Source organism: Miniopterus schreibersii (genome assembly GCF_964146895.1).
Source record: "Miniopterus schreibersii genome assembly, chromosome: 11".
In the NCBI taxonomy this organism is placed as follows: Eukaryota; Metazoa; Chordata; class Mammalia; order Chiroptera; family Miniopteridae; genus Miniopterus; species Miniopterus schreibersii.
The window spans coordinates 25,763,158-25,784,307 of NC_138111.1; the positions used below are offsets into that span (position 1 = coordinate 25,763,158).

The 21,150-nt window shown below is 33.8% G+C and overlaps 1 protein-coding gene across 1 annotated transcript in view; it reads right to left on the reverse strand.

Moving 5' to 3' along the window:
* Positions 1 to 21,150, reverse strand: part of DCAF10 (DDB1 and CUL4 associated factor 10) — a 39,397-nt gene that overhangs the window by 14,609 nt on the left and 3,638 nt on the right. The window contains exons 2-3 of the mRNA XM_081150731.1: positions 13,094 to 13,207; positions 1,368 to 1,565 (exon numbers count right to left, since the gene is read on the reverse strand). Of these exons, the coding sequence (XP_081006857.1) occupies positions 1,368 to 1,565; positions 13,094 to 13,207 (312 nt within the window). The remainder of the gene's footprint in view (positions 1 to 1,367; positions 1,566 to 13,093; positions 13,208 to 21,150) is intronic.

Sequence of the window (21,150 nt, forward strand, 5' to 3'; positions counted from 1 at the left end):
TTTTAATCTTTTTAAATCTTCTTTAGCCTTACTAATTTTTGGTCTATTAAATGAATGGATGGTGTTAATATTTTCCAATAAGAAGAGAATTCTGATTTTTTTCTTGTAATTCTGTCTGTTTTCACTTTTTATGGTTTGAGGCTATGTTATTAGGTGTACATAGGATAAAGATTCTTTTATATTCTAGCAAAACAAACCTTTTACTATAGTCCCTTTTTATCACTAATAATGCTTTATGCCTTAAACTCTGGTTTGTCTACTATTAACGTAGATACAACTGATTTTCTTTGATTGTATATGTCTGTTATTTTTTCCCATCATTTTACTTTCAAACTTTCTGTGTTTGTATGTTTGGGGTATATCCATTACAAAGAACATATAGTTGGGTTTTGTTTTATAATCCAACCTAACATTATGTTTTAACTGACTAGTTTAGTCCAAATACATTTATTGTGATTGATATTTATATGATCTGCCTACCATATTTTTGTGCTTCTGAATTTACCTGTATGTTTTTTTAAATCCTCAAAGATATGTTTTTATTAATTTTTAGAGAGGAGGGGGGAGAGAGAGAGAGAAATATCAATGTGAGATGAAATATCCATTGGTTGCCTCCCACACATGCTCCAACTGGGGCAAGGATTGAACCTGCAACCAAGGTAAGTGCCCTTGACCAGGAATCAAACCTGAGACCTTTTGGTCCACAGGTGACTCTAACCACTGAGCCAAACCGGCCTGGGCTCCACTCTTTAAATAATCAATTTCTCTATCAGGAGACATTTTATTAAAGTGTTTCACAACAGAGGCATTTTAGGTGAGACAACTGGTCCATTGTGCAAACTGTCTGTCCCATGTACTGCAGGATGTTTTGACACTTATCCCTGCTGACTAAATGCCAGTGGAAATCCTCCTCTCTTATCCCATAGTGACAATTAAAACTGTACCACACATTATTTCCAAATATTCTCCTAGGGATCAGTACCACTCCAACAGACTAACTACTCTTTTAATGATAAAAACACAGTGCAAATATGACAAAATAAATAGATTTAGAATTGAAAGACCAACGAGTAAAAAATACTTCTGTTCCCCAAAGGAAATAACAAAATATTTTTCCTTAAATTTAGGAAACTCATCTTATAAACCATTTTCCACTGTTAACTATGCTACTTGGTCTCCTCTCCACATACTTTTTTTAGTTGCAACATATGACTAAGTGCAAGTAACAAAAGGTAGAATCACTTTTTGACTGTTTTTCACAAAACTAGTTTCTTTCTCCTAAAGAGACACAGAACACTGACTTTGTTTACCATCTAAAAAAAATTTTTTTTTGTTTATAATCCTAACATGATCTCCTATTCACAAACCTGTTGGTGTCCCAAATAATGACATTTCCATCAAATCCTGATGTTACTAAGAGTCTTGTATTAGTATCATATTCGATGTTCTTCACCCAGCTAGTGTGACCATGTAAAGTGCATACTTTGGTGTTCAATTTTCTCAGATCCCATAGTGCTATTGTAGTGTCATCAGAGCAGGTAGCAAACAGCCGGTTATCAAGAAATCTATAAAGCAGAAAAGAAAAACTGGTTTATTTAATCTCTTATTTAAGAAATCTTGAGAAACAGTTTCTGTATTACCTAATTAAGAAAACCAACAAAAAAGGACTACAAACTCACTGTATAAACCCAATGATTCTGATATACAATAAACAGTAAGTATAATTCACATAATCACAGAGAACAAAACTATGATCTAATGAGGGCCACATGGCAATATTATCCATTGCCTTTAAAATACTGATTTTTATTTGAAAATGAAAACAGGGATAGGTGTTTGTAGTACAGTGCTAAAGAGAAAGAAGAACTTTAAAATCTGTATAGGAAACACAAATGGTGAGAAACAATTTAATAGGAGACAGAGGAGATTTTGAAGACTTGATTTCCAAGGAAGACATGTTAAGCGTAAAGGGTTTAAAATTATGAGAAATGTTTACTCTGCTACAAGTAACATCTCTTTCTATTTAGAACACATTTACATACAAAAAATACTATTAAAATGCCATCATTTTCATCTACTACTTCAAAGGCATTCCCTAAATAATCTCACTTAGCACCATTTTATTAGGACCAGTCAAGATTACAAGACAGAGAATTAAAATACTCTTTAATGCAAACTTTTAATTCTTTGACACTAATTTTTCGATCCTTAGTGAGAATATATTTTATACAAATAGTTAAAAATAACAAACCTATCAATCACACTTGAATTTCTGTCTAATTCAACATTGGGACACTTTTTCTAACCTATGCTGTTTTCTATAACTTCCTAAATTCTTGCAGAAGAAATGAATTCTGGAGCTTCTTCCAAGATAAAATTATATATAATTATTTTCTATCAGAAATCAACCTTAATATCCACAAATACCATAATGACTTTCCTGAAATTTAACACAGTTTTAAAACTTCATGCCTCTGTTTAGGCTATTTCTCTACCTGAAACTACCTCCTCCTCCCCCTTCACCTGGGTAAAAATTGTTTTCTTTTTAATATTTAGGTAGCATCCCTTCCAGGAAGCCTTCCTTCTCTATCCAGCCTGGGGTAGATTTACGAATGGTCTAATCTTTCAAAGCACTCTACACTTCTATTACCAAGCTTAATATTACAATGTACTTTGCAAACCTATCTCCTTGAAGGCAGGGGGACCCTGTCTGCATAGTTCATAGTTACATCTGCAGTACCCAACACACAGTGCTGAGCACATAATAAACACTTATATTTATTAAATGGATGAAAGAGATAGGAGTTCACTGCCTGGTGGAAAAGACATTATAAATACATGTTAATAATTATACAAGATAATTGTGTGGAATAAGCAAAGAAAACAAAGTGGTTAGAAAAGACTTCAAGGTGGTGTCTTTGAACTGACTTTCAAAGAAGTGAAAAACTCCTACAGAGGTATGTAAGGATGATGTACTCTGAGAGGCTTTTAGGAGTGCTGCATATGGAAATGCAGAGACACACAGAGAATATATCATAGATTTATTCTATAATGATTACGGGTAATTATCTCTTAATTACAAATACATGCCCATTGAAAGTAATTTTTTTTTTAAACATATCTTTATTGATTCCAGAGAGAGGAAGGGAGAAGGGGAGAGAGAGACAGAGACATCACTGATGAGTCATTGATCGGCTGCCCCCTCCATGCCCCCGACTGGGGACCGAGCCCGAAACTTGGGCATGTGCCCTGACCGGGAATCGAACCCTAATTGCCTGGATCCTAGGTCGATGCTCAACCGCTGAGCCACGCCTAGCCAGGCTGAAAATAATTTTTAATGGAGAAAAAAAATCCACCACCAAAAATAACTGCTGTTCTTGTATTTCAAACCTAATATTATGTCATAAATATTCTGCCATGTCATTAAAGATTTATTGACAAAATCATTCTTAATGGCCGAGTAGCATTCACTGTATGAATAACCATAATCTTTTTTCTTTTTTAAACTAAAATGCAATTGTTGGATGTTTAGATTGCTTCCAATTTTTTACTATTATAAAATGTTACGATGAACATCCTGACAGCCGAATATCAGTCACATCCCTAGTTATTTTTCTAAGTACATTCCCAGAAAAATGTATTGCTAAATAAAAAGGAATTCTAAAAAAAATGTAAGGCTTTTGATATTTACAGCCAAATTATCTTCAAAAGAATATACCAATATATAGTTCCACCAGCTGTTAGGAGAGTGTCCATTTCTCCAAACCCTTGCCACACAGATATTTTAAAAATTCTGCTAAGTACTAGGGGGGAAAAATCATCTTGTTTTAAGTTGAAACTTTTATTTTTAGTAAAAGTGAACTTTTTAAATACTAACAGGAAGATTATAATTCTTTTGTGAATTCAAGTTCCTTACTGATTTTCCTTTTGCAGTATTTTTATTATTGAGTTATAAAATCTCTTTATAGTAATAATTATATACCTTAGTTTCCCAAATACAGTGTGTTAAATGTATTTACCACATATATTTCTATCTTTCATTATGGTTTATGTGTTTTCTTACTATATCAAAATTTTAATTATTGTCAAGTCCATTTTTCCCCTTATAGTTTTACCTTTTCTGATGAAGCTTTTTAATGTGTTCCACACATGACAGGAATTATATAATTGCAAAAAACACAATGACAAAAGGCTACTGAAAGTCAGTCAAACTTTTAAAATAAATTGATCACCATCTAAGAGTATCTTCATACATTTGAAAATTTAGGGAAAAATATAACTAAGGTATTTTGTTTAGTCTAGAGAAAATACTTAATGCACATATGGATTGAAAACTCCAGTGAAATTATATTGCTTAGGCCATAGTAGTCTACCCTGAAGAGTTTAATTAAGGTAAGAAAGTAACATGATTAAATAAGAATTTCAGAAATATCTCTGAGGTGGTTAGGTTCCAAAATTCTTGGATTTTCATAAAAAAATAAAGTGGGGTATCAGGTGTTAAATTTTTGTCAATAAGGCTATTGAAAAACTTACCATTGTTACATGAAAGCTATTTTAAAACCAATAATGTAGAAAAAATATAATCTTAAAAACTAGTAATTTTGAATTGAATAAATTTACCTTAATGAAAAATTCAGTACTTTAGTTTTCTCATTTTTTGCCTCAAAGTATTACTTGTTAAAAATTTTGGTATCAGCCCAGCTGGCATGGCTATGGTTGAGTGTCGACCTATGAACCAGTAGGTCACGGTTTGATTCCCAGTCAAGGCACATGCCCAGGTTGTGGGCTAGATCCACAGTGGGGGGGCGGGCAGAAGGCACCTGATCAATGGCACTCTCTCATCATTCATGTTTGTATCTCTCTCGCCCTCTCCCTTCCTCTCTCTCTGAAATCAATAAAAACATATTTACAAAAAAATTAATTAGTATCAGAGCCCTGGTCAGATCAGTTGGTGAGAGCATCGTCCTAATATAACAAGGTTGCGGGTTTGATCCTTGGTCAGAATCAGCCAATGATGCATAAATAAGTGGAACAACAAATCTCTCTCTCTCCCCTCCCCCCCTCAAATAAATTTTAAAAACTTTGGTATTAGAGAATCATTGGTAAAGAGACTAGGTAAATTATAGAAAAATAAAAATGTAGACTAGGAGACCAGTTAAAGCACCTACAGTTCTTATCCCAGAGTAAGCAGATGCAGAGAATGTAAAATTTTAGACAAGTTCTTGGAGATCTGGTCTAATCCTCTCAAATGAAAACTCAGTCAGCCTTATCAGTTAATAACTGTAATATGCTTTTAACTCCGTAGTCTCTAATAAACAGGAGACACTCTTTCACACACATTGAAATCTATGTTTCTGAATTATAGAACTTCTCCATATGTCCCCATCAAACCCCAACATATCACTATAATATCTCTGGATAAATTGATATCTGGATAAACTGAGGTCTTCATTATCAGAAGATAACTGATAAAGGATAACTGCAACTGAAATTGAATTTTTTTAAAAACAGGCACCAACATTTCATTGTACAAGGGAAACTGTTGAATATTTATCTAAAAATAATAACTAAAAATCATGAAAATAAGTCTTTCTTACATTTATTTAACTACATGCAAGTTCTTAGAACAAGAATAAATTAAATGTGGTTTTTTTTGCATAACCTTTCCAATGAAATTATGACAGCAGAATATTGCATCCTTACTTCATACTTGAGTTTTGTACTATAATCACAAAGAGGATTGTTATCTGTATAATATTTGAGGGCTTTATCAATTTTCCCTAGGGCCTTTTCTTAGTCCTGTGAAATACTCACATAATTTTTCAAAGTACCTATCATGTCATCATTTCTGTCATTTTCTTTTCTCTAATTGATAACCTGTCTAATTTTATCAAATCCTCATTTTCCAATGATTTTATATGTAATAAATTCTATAACATCACTCTCAGGGTTTTGTGAAATTCTAGATCCTTTGCAAGATAAGAAATTTCATGTTTCCCAGTGATAAGCACTGAATTTATAGTATGTTGTTTGAAATAAAACAATCAGAAAAAGACCAACAAAGACAGTGGGAGGGAAAAATAGATTCAGGGATATTGAAATGTTTTTTTAACTGCCATATCACTAAGTAAATATTCTTATGATAACCTCAGTTCCCCCTGTAACTACATAACTGGAGGGAACTTGATTATTAAATGGATTCTTAAATCCACATACAGAGTTCTCAGGAATGATAAGTAAGCCTGTACGATGGGTTTAAGAATTTAAATTATATACTTTCCCTAAATATGAAGCAACAGAAAATACTCTCCACAACTATCAACATTTTTTTTTACAAGATAAGCAAACCTCAAAACTACAAAATGAACTAGAAGGTATTGCTAAATATGTTGCAAAATGACTCGCTAGAATCAAACCAGGAAGTGCATGCCCACATCTCTGAACAGGACAGTGAGGCGGTCTAATGGAACTGAGTATGAATTCCAGCTTTACCACTTATTATATATAAGACCTTGGGCAAGTCTCTTTATCTGGGCTGCAGTTTCTTCACTCCTTAAAATGGGTACAATATCTGTCTCACATCAGGACACCATGAGGATTAAACAATATAATGTATGAAAAGTGCTTCACAAAAAGTTTGGCACACGGTAAACACTCAAAAAATGGAAGTTAGTATTATTCAGTAACACACACTTAAGCTCATGCCAGGGACTCCTCAGATCCTTACTCAAAACTTTTAAGTTATATGTACTTCTAAAAAAGCTTCAAAATCTGTTTTTCTAACCTACAGATAAGAAGCAAATACAAGTTTGTAGGTGTGGGGTACTAGGGCAGGCACACTGATAGCAGCAAATGAGAGCTGAAATTGATAAGGAACACAAATTCTAATAGCGGATTAGTCAGAGGTCATTTTGAATAGTGGCAAACAACTTGACATACGTCTTCTTTTAGAGGTAATACATTTTAAATTGTAAAATATTAAAAACACAGAGAAAATTATGAAGAATATAACAAACACCTGTGATACCCACCACCCAGCTTTATCAAATTTGAACATTTTGTATCATTCAGATTTTTAAAAACATTACATAGTTGAAGTACCCTGTATATCCCTCCCGAATCCCATTCCCCTCCCTCCCTCTCCAGAGGGAACCACTATCCAAAATTTGCAAGTTACTCCCCATGCAAGTTTTTAAAACCGTGAATTCATAAGTATATAGCCATAAACAATTGATAATATTGTTTTGCATTCTATTCTGTAAATACTTAATGAGCACCCACTATGTGCTAGGTACCCACTATGTGCTAGGCATAGTTCTAGGTGCTGAGGATAAGGCAGAGAACAAACAGACAAATACATGCCCTCATCAAACTTGTGTCTATATATTTCAAACTTTATATAAATGGTATCACACTGTACAGTTCATTCTACAGTTTGCGCTTCCAGCTCAACCCTGAATTTCTGACATGTATCTTAGATGCTGATTCTTCTAGTTCATTTATTTTAACTGATGTATAGTATTCCATTGTATAAGTATACCAGAGTTTATCTTCCTCTTGGAGATTTATTTCCAATTTCTAATACTAATAATGCCATAATGAACCTTCTTAACATATCTCCTTGCTCACATGTGCTTTATTTTTAAAACTGATCTTCAATTTTACCAGATGTTGCTAAATTGCTCTTCAAAATAATTTTACCATTGTATACTTCATCGATAATATCTAAGAGTTTCTATTTCTCAACATCTTTGCCAATACTTGGTATTTCTTCATTATTATTTTTATTTGCATTTACATAACTAGTAAGCTTGAAAATCTCTCCATATTTATTGCTCATTTTAGTTTTTCTTATGTAATTCTTTGCCTACTTTATTCCAGCATAATTGTCTTATGTATTCTGGAGACTACTCCACTTTTCGGTTATGGCATTGAAAACATCTTTTCCCACTAGCCCATAGCTTATCTTCTCATACCCTGATATCTTTGGTTATAATGAAGTTTTAAATTTTAACACAGTTGGAATTATTAATCCTTAATGGTTTATGCTTTTTGTGTCTTAAAGATCCTTTCTCATACCTAGAACATAAATATATTCTATATTTCTTCTAAAGCTTTTTTTGTTTTTTTTAATCCTTACCTGAGGATATTTTTTCCATTGCTTTTTAGAGAAAGTGGAAGGGAGGGAGGGGAAGAGAGAGAGTGAGAAACATCGACCACTGATGGCTACTGGTTGCCTCCTGACGGGGGAGGGAGCGAACAGGTGGGGAGGGGGTTGTGAACCTGCAACCCAGGTATGTGCAGAGGAACGGAATCCAGGACCCTTCGCTGTATAGGCCAACACACTAACCACTGAGCACACTGCCCACAGCTCTTCTAAAGCTTTAAAGGTTTGCTTTCATTATTAGGTCTTTAATCTAACTGGCAGTTACTTTTAGTTATGGATGAGATTAAAATCTAATTTTATTTTATTTTTTTATATATATAACCAATTCTCTGTTTTCTATCCTTCCACCCCCACACTAATTTGTAATACCCCTGCTGTCATATGTCAAATTTCTGGAAGTTCTATTCCATTCCATTGGTCACTTAATCTGTCCCTGTCCTAAGACTATGTTTGATATCTGGAGGGGTGAATACTCCTACCATCTTAGTATTCTTCAAAACAGATATTCTTGGCACTTTGCTGTTCAATATGAATTTTAAAATCAAGTTATAAAGATTTGATATTTTTATTAAAACTGCACTAATGTATCAACTAATTTGGGAAGAATCAACTTCTTTATGATACTGAGTTTTCTCCTCCAAAGATCTGCATTTGTTTTTGGACCATATGGGTAGTGTGAATTTAGGCCCCACACATGCATGAAGGCTGGCTTGTAGTTAGAAATTCACAGAGATTTCTGACACCCCTCTACCCAATGCCACAGTTTAGATGAACAAGGTGATTTATTTTTAGGTCACCTCTATGCTAAAAGTATAAACCCTTTGCACCCTTCTGCAGAGCTGTCTACTGGTCTTCTCACCTTCAACTGGCTGCAGAATTAACTTGCCTGTCCTCTGTACTCCTCATACATGTTAAAACAGAAGCTCAAGGTCACCAGCATTTGACCAATGCCGCCATGGTAAAAGACAGCTTGAATACCTGTTTACTTCCTTGCATTCCTGCTTCCACTTCATTTTTGGCCCTAGGATTCCTTCCTTTCTTATCAGCTCAACTGTACATTTAAAAAATATATATATTTAGCCCTGGCTAGGTGGCTCAGTTGGTTGGAGAGACGTCCTGTACACCAAAAGGTTGTGGGTTCAATTCCCGATCAGAACACATACCTAGGTTGAGGGTTCGATCTCAGTCAGGCACATACAGGAGGCAACCAATCTGTTTCTCTCTCACATTGATGTTTCTTTCTCTCTCTCTCTCTGCAACTTTTCTAGTTTATCTTCTACAGCCTAATTTTTATTTGCTAGATTTACTAGTTTTGGATGAAACTATAGTAAAATCTCTCACTATGACTATAGACTTGTAATTCCTTATCATTCCATCTTTGCTTTGTATATTTCAAGTTGCATACAAGTTCATGATTATATATATCTTCCTGGTGGCTTTTCCTTTTTTTAATATGTACTGTTACATTTTATCCTTATTAAAGGCTTTGGTCTTCCATCTGTCCAATAATGATAACCTACATCAGTTTTCTTTTTCCATTTCTGGGCAGTCTTATTTTTGGTATCTCTATAAAGTATATAATTTTTTCTTCATTCAAATTGCTGCTTCTGTGTCTTTTAATAAAGATCAATCCATTTATACCTACTGTGAACTACACATATATTTGGAACTATTTCTACTTCTTATTTTCTGTTTATTATCCCTTTTCTTTGCTTTATTTTTATTTATTTAACTTTTTAAAGCTTTCCTGTCTTCTACTGAACTGATCAGGTTTTCAGTATTTTCTTTTCCCCCTTTTTTGCTGGTTTGGAAGCTGTAAACTGTATTTCTATTATTTTAGTTACTTTTAGTTTAGTTTTTACTGTATATATTTAATTATACATTGTTCTGAGTCTGAAATTACTTTATATTTCTACTTCCTCCTGAACATGACAGAGACCTTATCATGCTATACCCTCCCACTGAATAAAACTCCCCAATACATACAATCAATTTTTTGTTACTCTCTAGAACTACATTGTCCAACTTGATAGCCATTAGCCACATGTGGTTTGAGTCCTTGATGTGTGGCCAGTCTGAAGTTGTACTCTAAGTGTAAAATATGCACAACATTTTGAGGATTTAGCATGAAAAAATATAAGTAAAATATCTCAATAAATTTTATATTGATTATGTGCTGAAACAATATTTTAGACATACTGGATTAAATAAAATATATTATTAAAATTTAATTTCAAATGTCTCTTTTTTCTTTTTTAATATAACTAGGAAATTTAAAATTACATTTGTGGCCAGAATTACAATTTTATTGGATAGTGCTAATCTAGAATTTAAATTTTGTAAATGCACCCCCTAAAAAAAACTAATTATCTTTCTGCTATTAATAATTAATAACACTTATCATTTCATCTAATTAAAATTCTTCATTCTAAAATAACAGTTTACCTGGATATGATATGGTATTGCCTTAGTATTTAAGATACTGTTCCATTTTCTCCTAGCATCAACTGTTGCTAATGAGAAACCTGTTAGTTTAATTATCATTCCTCTGTAGATCACCTGGCTTCTAACTTTGGCGGCTTTTAAGATTTTCTCTTTATCTTTGATATTCTAATTTCACCACAACCTGTCTGGATGTGGATTTTTCTTTCTTTAATCTACTTGACATTCTAGAGTTTACTCTTGATGGAAGGACTCAGGTCCTTCTTTAATGCTAAGAATTCTGTCTCTGCATCCCTCTGTCTTAAAAAATTAGTTCTCCACCAATCTCTGCATCTTCTTTTCTTGCAATTCTTTTATATAAGTTGGAGTCTCTCAATTAATCCTCTATGTCTTTTAACGACTCTTTCATATTTGTATCTTTCTTCTGTGTTCTGGATGAATTTTTTTAGTACTATTTTCCAACCCATTAATTCTGTCATCAATGGTGTAAAGGGTAAATTTATCCCATCTACTGAGTTTTTATATACCAACTACAAAAAGTTCTAGTTGGTTCATTTCCACATTAACCTGTTGTTTCATCTCTTTTGTTTTGCAATTTTTGAGCTCTCTTTAAATGGAAAGTACCATTTATTTCTTTGAGCATCCTAAAAATGCTTTTAAGTTTCCTCTAATCAATGGAATACTATGCAGCCGTTAAAAAGAATAATATCATCCCATGGATACTAATATGGAATGATTTCAAAATATGTTATGAAGTGAAAAAGCCAAGGTACATTACAGTATGTGTAGAATGCTACCATTTATATAAAAGTGTATGTATGTGTGTGTGTGTATATGCTTGTACATGCACAAACTATCTCAGAAAAGATAGCAAGAAATTGGTAATAGTGGTTGCCTCTGGGGAGGGGAACTGGGTGGCTAGGGGACAGAGGTGGGAGATAGACTTACTTTTCACTGTTTACCCTTTTGTACCTTTGAATTTTGTACCACGTGCATGTATTACCTAGTCAAAAAAAAATAAATAAAATAATTTATTTTTTAAAATAAAGTCTTTGTTGGACTACTCCATAAAATTAATTTCATCCAGAGAAAATGTCTGTCTTAGTCACTGATTTTGATATTGAGTGATATTCATATTAGATGTCTTCATGAGTTTTGCAATTTGGGTTGTAGTTCATTTTGAGTAGGAGAGGTTTTTATTTATTTTTCCTTCTTTCTCTTCCTATTTAATGGTTTTATAGTTGCCCCCACTTGGATTTCTGGACCCCTAATCTACAACTAGACCTTACAATATTAAGGCCTCCAGTTTCATGATGATATTGGAGATATCACCTATATACATTCAATCACTGACTCAGTAATGGCTTCATCAATTCCTGGTCATGAGTCTGTGTTTTTATCAGATAAAACCTATAGCAGCAGGTAGTTAATAGCTTTTTCCTTTTTTCAGCCAAACCCCTGGCTTCATGTAACAGTTCTGGTTTCTGCCTCACATGAAGCACTTTTAGCACTTTTGATTCCTGACAGGGGCCAAATGACTACATGTCAGTGCCAGACAAACGCAGTGGGCTTGTGGTTTAAACCCTGCTAGCAGTTTTGTGTCTGTGTTCAATTTCTGGCCCACAAAGATGTTTATTGTTGTTTGGCAGTTTGGATATATCTTTTGTGCTATTTAATCTTTTGTTCTATGTGTTTGTAGCATAGGGGTTACATTAAAACTCAGTATGTCATCTTGACTAGAAGTAATTTCCACATTTTTTTAATTAAAAGTAATCACTATAAAAATATCATCTCTTTAAAGTTTAGAAAATACAAAATTATTCATAACCCATCCAATCTAACTCATCCAGTTAGCACTTTAAAATATTTCCTTTTAATTTTTTTTCTTCTGCATCATGTCCCACTTGTACAATTTGTATCATGATTTTAACCTATATTACCCTAAGCATTTGTCTATGTTAATATGTAGTCTTTGTGACCATCATTTTAATGACTGCATATTAATCCACCAAGCTGTTCAACTGTTATCTGCTTCCCACATTACTGAGAATTTAAGAAGCTTCCAACAATGCTATTAAGAAGTTCTCTGTGCATATGTGCTTTTTCCCCAATAGTTTGAATTTTAGGGGTGGTGGTGAGACATGCTAAGTAACAGGACTGCCATAATTCTACATGGATCATTAGCCTAAAGGCATTATAGGACTATTATAATACTGGCTGAGGTTGATAATGATAATCCTAATATATGAAGAGAAAAAGAAAATCATGTGGAAGTGAAAAATGCATTTCATTAAGATTCTGATCCAAAATAGTTAAGAGTAAGTTTTGGAATTAAAGGGACAAGTTTCACAAGGGGTAAGATTTACAATTCACAAATGTGTATCTCTAGCACTGCTGGACAGGGCATTATACATTTTCACGAATTTCCAAACACAGTGTTTTGGGTCACACTAATAAAATTCACTTTTTCACTATAATACTAACCTGATATTATTTACACAGTCTTCATGAGCTTCAGAAAGTGTTTTTATGTGCTTTGATGATATAGGGTCAAAAAGCAGAACTTCAGTCTGTTCACAAGCAACTGTCAGCACTGACCTGAAAGCAAATGACACATTTCTCTTGTTTAGTTTTCTAGCATTCTCTGGTTATTGGTACTCAAATATTTATACTTACACAAACTATAAGCGAATAACTTCTTTTTGCCCATGTTAGTACCAAATATTAAAAATACTGACACTACCCACTATTGACACTAGTAGGAAATGGTACTCTCATACATTATGGTAGAGTACAAACTGGTTTCGTTTATGTCTTGAGAGTACCAGTATCTATCAAAATTTTAAATGTGCATACCTTTTGACTCAGCAAATTTTTTCCAGGTATTTAATCAAGGGACATAATCATTCATAAATACAAAGAATATATGCTTCATTGTAAGGAGAAATTGAAAGAAACCTGAATGTATATGAAAGGAATGATTGATTTAGAAAAGAAAGGGATAGCTTGATATGGATATATGAAAGAACTCCAAAACATATTTTCAAATGAGAAAAGCTGGTTACAGAAAAACATGCATAAATGAGGCAACTTAGAGAAGACATCTTTTTTTTTTTTAATGTTTTTTTAAAAAAATATATCTTTATTGATTTCAGGGAGAGGGAGAGAGAGAGATAGAAACATCAATGATGAGCGAGTCATCGATCGGCTGCCTCCTGCACGTCCCCAATTGGGGATCAAGCCTGCAACCCGGGCATGTGCTCTGACCAGGAATTGAACCCCGATCACCCGGATCCTAGGTCGATGCTCAACCGCTAAGCCATGCCTGGCTGGGCAGAAGACATCTTATACAACAAAATTATGTATTTCTTTATCAGTATCTATTAAAATGCATTGAAAAAGATCTAGTATATATTCTACCAGTTAGAAATAGTCAAACAATCTTTCCCTTATGGTTCTTTAGTATTATCTCTAGTTTCAACCCTTCCCTATTACAAAGTTATATTTTTATAAACCTTTGACAAGCCCCATTTTGATTTCTGAAAATCTACTGTCTTTGATTTTGATTAAGTCTAGTTTTCTGTGGGCACTGCTCTTTCAGATTCAGATCTAGCAAATGAAATCCTGAGTCTCTGAAACTGCAGGTCTTCCCAATTTATAGTTCCAATAACAAATGGAATTTTAAGCTGAAAGTGTATAAGACAGAAATTCAAATAGTCAAACTTTTGTATTCAGAAAAAACTTTTAAAATAAAGTTGGAGAAGGAAAATATATACTAAATTGAAACCTCTTCCTTATTTAGCAATCATAAAATTGTCCTTCAAAGGGTGTCTGCATAAACACTTTTTTGAGATAAGTAGACTTCAAAAATTTAATATATCTAAAGGACTTTTGTGCTACTTGATCATCATGAGTAAAAAATATTTCAACCCTAGCCGGTTTGGCTCAGAGGTTAGGGCATCTTTGGCCCTTGGACTGAAGGGTCCTGGGTTTGATTCCAGCCAAGGACATATACCTCAGTTGCAGGCTTGATCCTCAGCCCTGGTTGGGGACCATGCAGGAGGCAACAACTGATGTGTCTCTCTCACATCGATGTTTCTCTCTCTCCCTTCCACTCTCTCTGAAAAACAATGGAAAAAATATCCTCAGGTGAGGATTAAAAAAAGTAATTCAAATTGCCCTGGTCGGTGCAGCTCAGTGGATAGAGTGTCGGCTGGAGCACCAAAGGGTCTCGGGTTTGATTCCCAGCCAAGGGCACATACCTGGATTGCAGGTTCAATCTCCAGCCCCAGTCAGGGTGCAAGTAGGAGGCAACCAATCAACGTGTCTCTTTCACGTCAAAGTTTTTCTCTCTCCTCTACCCCTCTCCCTCCCTCAATGTTTCTCTCTCTCTCTGCCCCCCTCCCTACTTTCCACCCTCTCTAAAAATCAATGGAAAAAAATACACTTGGGTAAAGATTAACAAAAATAAAAGAAAAAAATTCAAATTAATATCTATAATTTTAGACGATGTATAATAGCCATTTCTTTTTGTTAGTCAGAAAAGTCATGGAATGAACTTTTCTCCTTTTGTGCATAAAAGTAAATGAACCAGCCCAGCTAGTTTGGCTCAGTGGTTGAGCATCAACCTATGATCCAGGAGATCGAGTTTCAATTCCTGGTTGGGCACATGCCTAGGGGTGTGCAGGGGGCAGCCAAGCAATGACTCTCTCATCATTGATATTTCTCTCTCTCTCTTTCTCCCTCTCCCTTCCTCTCTCTGAAATCAATAAAGATAAACATATATTTTAAAAAAGTAAATGAATCAGACTCTGAGAATCTTAACCTTAAATACTGTAAATAAGAGATCTATAAAACAGATAATCATTGTTTTGTTTTAATCAAATTACAATCTATTTTTGTACATGACGTGACTTGTAACTTTTTAAAATGTGTATCATTTGTCTCAAATATCAAAGCCTACACTTTTCTCATTGGTTTGAAATGCCATCTTTATCATATATGTTTTATTTTTGTACTCTACGTTCTATTTTATGCCAACACCATCATGCTATTTTAATTTCTAAAAGTATATTTGATATGTGGCAAGGAAAGATATCCTCATTGCTTAATAAACATTTTTCAGAGGGCTGATATTATGCTTTCTCTTCCAAGTCAATTTTAGATGTAGCATGTCAGGTCCTACTAAGACATATTATTGGCATTTTTATTGGGATATACTGACTTTAAAATTTTGGTAAAATTTATATCATACAATTTTGTATCACTCCATTAGTAATATGCATACTTTTCCACATATTCAAGATTTTCTTTATTAAAATATATCTTTATTGATTTCAGAGAGAGGAAGGGGGAGGGAGAGAGAGAGATAGAAACATCAATGATGAGAGAGTCATTGATCGGCTGCAGCCCGCAACCTGGGCATGTACCCTGACCGGGAATCGAACCCTGATCACCTGGATCCTAGGTGGACACTCAACCGCTGAGCCACGCCCGGGAGGCCACATATTCAAGATTTTCTTAGCAAGAGTATCTTAGCAATTCTTGGACTCTGAGCATCATTTTATCAAGTTATGCATATACACACACAAATCCAGATGGTTTTAGTAGGGGCTGTTATAACTATAAAAAAGTTTGCATAAAATTGACATTTTTACAATATGGAGTCTTCCAATCCATGAATATGGTTTATCTCCATTTACCAAGGAAATTCTCCATATAGACCATGCCTATCTTTTATTAGACTTATTCCTGGGTACTTGACTTTTTAATGCTTTTTTAAATGTTCTTTTTAAAATTGTGCTTTGTTTGTTGCTGGTGCACAGAAATGTATCTGATTATTAAAATATGTATCAATATTGATATTTTAATACTTTATCTGTAGGTATTTTAGTTTTTCCTTGTCAATAATCATATCATCTACAAAAAATTGCTTTTATTTTTTAACACTTTTTTTCCTTGCAGCACTGGCTAGGACTTTCAGTACGATGTTAAATAGAAATGTTAATACAGCAGGCACTCTTGTCTTATTCCTGATCTTCAAGAATATATTCCTTGTTTCATCATTAAGTACAATGTTTGCTGTAGAGGTTTTTTTTTGTAGTTGTTGCTACTAAATTCCTATTATTTGGATTAAGGAAGTTTTCCACAACAAATTTGCTAAGCTTCTTCTTTCATTAATATGTTAAATTGTATGAAACACTTTCTAACATTAATTGAAATTATCTTATATTTTTCCTTTAAGATGTTAATGTAGTGATTTACATTAATTTATTTTCTAGTGTCAAATCAACTTTTCATCTCTACCATATTGATTCATTTGGCTAAAATGGTGAGCTCACATCTCTGGCTTTCCTCTTTTTGCAGATCTTTGCCCTGCAACTTCTTCATTGTCTCAATTCTCTAAAGCCTTCCAAATAAGGTTTTTATATCTTACATTAAATACTTTATATTTTCTCTACTTTTAAAAATTATTCTCAGAGGGTTGGTCCAAACCATCTACTTTGCTACTTCTAGAAAGCTGTAATCTCTACCTTTTGCATCTGAAGTTATGCCCCCTTTTTCATTTTTAATACTGTTTATTTGGGCATTCTCTTGATCAATGAGTGTTTTTCAATTTTATTTATCTTTTCTTTTACATTTTTTTTTTAATGTATAATTGCTGTTTAATTTTTTTTCTGTATTTCACAGTTTTATTTTCATCCTTGAGAAAGGGTGTTATTTCTAATTTTTATTTATTTTTAATCTTTATTGTTGAAAAGTATTACAGATATCCTCTTTTTTTCCCCTCCATTAATCCCCTCCACCCGTCAACCCCCCTCTCCGGCCTTCTCCTCACTATTGTATGTCCATAGGTTATGCATATATGCATATAAGTTCTTTGATTAGTCTCTCCCCACCTACTCCCCACCCGCATCTTCCCTCTGAAATTTGTCAGACTGCTCTATGGTTCTATGTCTCTGTATCTATTTTGTTCATCAGTTTATTTTGTTCATTGGATTCCACATATAAGTGAGATCATGTGATACTTGTCTTTCTCTGACTGGCTTATTTCACTTAGCATAATACTCTCTAAGTCTATCCATGCTGTCCCAAAGGGTAAGAGACCCCTCTTTTTTATGGCTGCGTAGTATTCCGTGGTGTAAATGTACCACGGCCTTTTTATCCACTCACCTACTGATGGGCACTTAGGCTGTTTCCAGATATTTATCTTTCCAAAGACAAATTTTTCTCTCAGTTGGGTATTGCTATTGAATTTTAAAATTTCACTAATTTGCCCTGGCTAGGTAGCTCAATTGGTTAGAGCACCATCCAATACACCAAGGTTTCAGGTTCAATCCACGGTCAGGGCACATACAAGAATCAACCAATGAATGCATAAATAAGAGGAACAACAAATCGACATTTCTCTCTCTCAAAAAAAAAAAAAAGTAAAATTTCACTAATTCTACTTTTTGTTATTGAATATCCTTCCTTCTTTCTTCAGATTTACTTTGCTATTATTTGTAGATAACCTCTTTTTCTTGATGTGGATATTTAGCTCATTAATTTTCCCTGTCTTCCTTTACAATTTATTAAAGACGATAATTTCCCTGTAAGTACTGTTTTACTTCTAAATATCCCCACAAGTTTAGAGACATGTGGTACTTCCATTACCATTTAGTTCTAAATATTTCTAATTTCCATTGTTATTTCTTCTTTGGCCCATGAGTTATTTATAAATGTTTCTTAACTTGAAAACACATGAGTTATTTTGTTTGTGTTCTTTGTTAATCCTCACCTGAGGATATCCTTTCCATTGATTTTCAGAGAGAGTGGAAGAAAGGGGTGAGGAAGCGGGGACAAACAGAGAGAAACACTGATGTGAGAGAGACACATCAATTGGTTGCCTCCTGCACGGGCCCTAACCAGGGCCAGAGATCAAATCTCCAACCCAGGTACCTGCCCTTGACCAGGGATCATCAACCCATGACCCTTCAGTCCCAGGGCCAACGCTCTAACCACTGAGCCACACCATCCAGGGCCACAGAAGGTTTTTTTAGTTATCTTATTATTATTCATTTATAGTAATCACAGTGTACTAAGAAACTGTGCTCTATGATAATCTTTTGAAATATGTGGCCTTGGAAGTGAAAATTCTGTAAATTTTCCTTGTGTGTTTAAAAAAAAAAAGCATGCGGTAGCTACTGCATATAGTCAAGTGTGATATTAAAAAATGTTAAACATTTATTAGTAATATAAATTAACATATGAATAAAGTTTAAAACATTTTCTTAATAAACCTATAGATTATTAAAATGCTTGTCAAATGATATTAGTTGTAACTCAAATTGTTCATCAAATCATTCTAGTAACTTCCAATCACTTACTAATTTTTGGAAATTGTATACAATCTTATTTGATCCAGATACTCTTGTCTGAACCACGAACATAAAAAAATTGCATAAAGCCCCTCCAAGAATTTCCACATTAAATAGGTAATCATTACATAACTTATAGTCTTGATAAATAAATAAATCACTATTAACATCAACAGAATTGTTCATAGGGCTGAATCCTCTTTTTAACTTTTGCTGAAGTAACAGCAAGTATATTAAAATATTTTAGTCTTTATAATGCTTGCTGTTAATTTTGTGTATTCAATGTGTATTCAATTATTTAATAACTAAGTTACAAAAGTAACTTATTGATATATATTTAATTATATCAAACCTAATCCCTCAGCCCAGATGAGAGGCAATGTAATATGGCAGTTATGAGCATAAGCCAGGGTACAAACTCTTTGTATATGATCTTTTTGCTTTTCAGTTCCCTCAACTAAATGTGTCTGGCACAGAGATTTTTGTTGGCCATCATTTTCATTAATAAAATGAGCATTATTAATGCCCATGGTGGGCTGGCATTCAGTGGGTTTTGGCAAACTTACCCCACTAGATACTGGTGAAATTCAATAGGAATGATAAAATTAGGGATCTGCATTCCAGGAGTCTTTGATCCATAAACCATCCCCTTAGGCCTCATTCCTATGCTATAGATTCTATCCTGCCATGGAAGTACACATTATGCCAAGAGTTAATATGTTTGGATGGTGCATGCACTAATACTATTACTCTCATCTGACCGCTCTGTTCATTTCTGTGCATCTCCCCAGAGGCTGCAGTTCTCACAGATGACCATGTGAAAGTGGAAGAGTGCTTGATAAAAGCAGGCAGCCCCACACTAGGAGAAGCCAAATGGTCACTGGATTTGTTTTGTGTGTGGGGGAGAGTACCTGGCATGGGTGAAGAGCAATTAAAATGGATGACATAACTAGCTCTCTAGTGAGATGTCTGTTGGCAGCATGCTGTGCCAGTTCTGAACTCTTTAGTTACTATATAAAGGGTTATTCTGGGAGGTCTCATGGAAGGTGCTGAAGCATTAGGAGGGCACTCAGTGGGCTTGGGACAGTAACTATTCAACTACTATGGACATATATCAATATTTTAACAACTGGTACAGCTGAACCAATGTGTACTAGCTGAATTATCAGGCCTGAATACAGCATTCTACATATGCCTTTTAGAGCAAGACTTTAAGTAGTGTTGTATCTTGTGTATCCCTTTTATGTTTGTATTTGTCTGGTTAAAGTATACTATGATGTGTGTGAAAATCATCCCCATGATAAACTTGTTTTCTCCTTGAAGTTAACAATTTTTTATGTATATATTTTAAATCTAAAAGAATCATTCAAGTTCAGAACTGTTTTATCTTCCAGGCAGGCAGCCCCACACTAAGCTTTTTTTTTATTATGAAGTGACCTTACATTTCTAGTAATTTTTTCCTCCATTAAAGCCTCTTTTGTATGACATTAATATAGCTCACCAGCTTTCTTTTGTTTAAAACGTGTTTGAATATTTCTCTATCCTTCTGAACATTTAGTACTTCTGTATTTATTATAATTAGTAATATGTGGATTTATTTTTAGCCATTCTTTGTGCTTTTTATTATACCTTTTCTATTTTTTCTTTCCCTTTCTTATCTTCTTTTGAAATTTTTGTATTCCATATTTTTCCGTTACTAGTCTAGAAATATTCTTTCTTCTTTTTTGGTGGCTACCCTGCAAATATTAATATGCATACTAAACACATTAAAGCCTAAAGTTAATATATCATAATTCTCCCTAAAAAAAATAAGAAATTTAGAACATCCCTTCATAACTTACATGCTATTGCTGTCTTCTATTTTAGTTCCATCTTTGTTAATCCCAAAGACAAAATTAGTTTTACATACATATTTTCCATTCTTTGTTCTTCATTACTTCTACCATCTCAGACCTTCCAACTGAAAACATTTTCTGTCTGAACTCAGAATTCCATTATTGAAGGTGTAGTGGCAAACTCAGGAAGCTTTGCTTGTGTAAATAAGTGTTTATTACATCTTTGTTCTTAAGAACAAAGAACCTCTCTTTGTTGGATATAGACATCTAAATTGGCAGGGTTTTTCCAGCATACTGAAAATAATCACCATTGTCCTTTGATTTACACTACTATTGATGACTAATT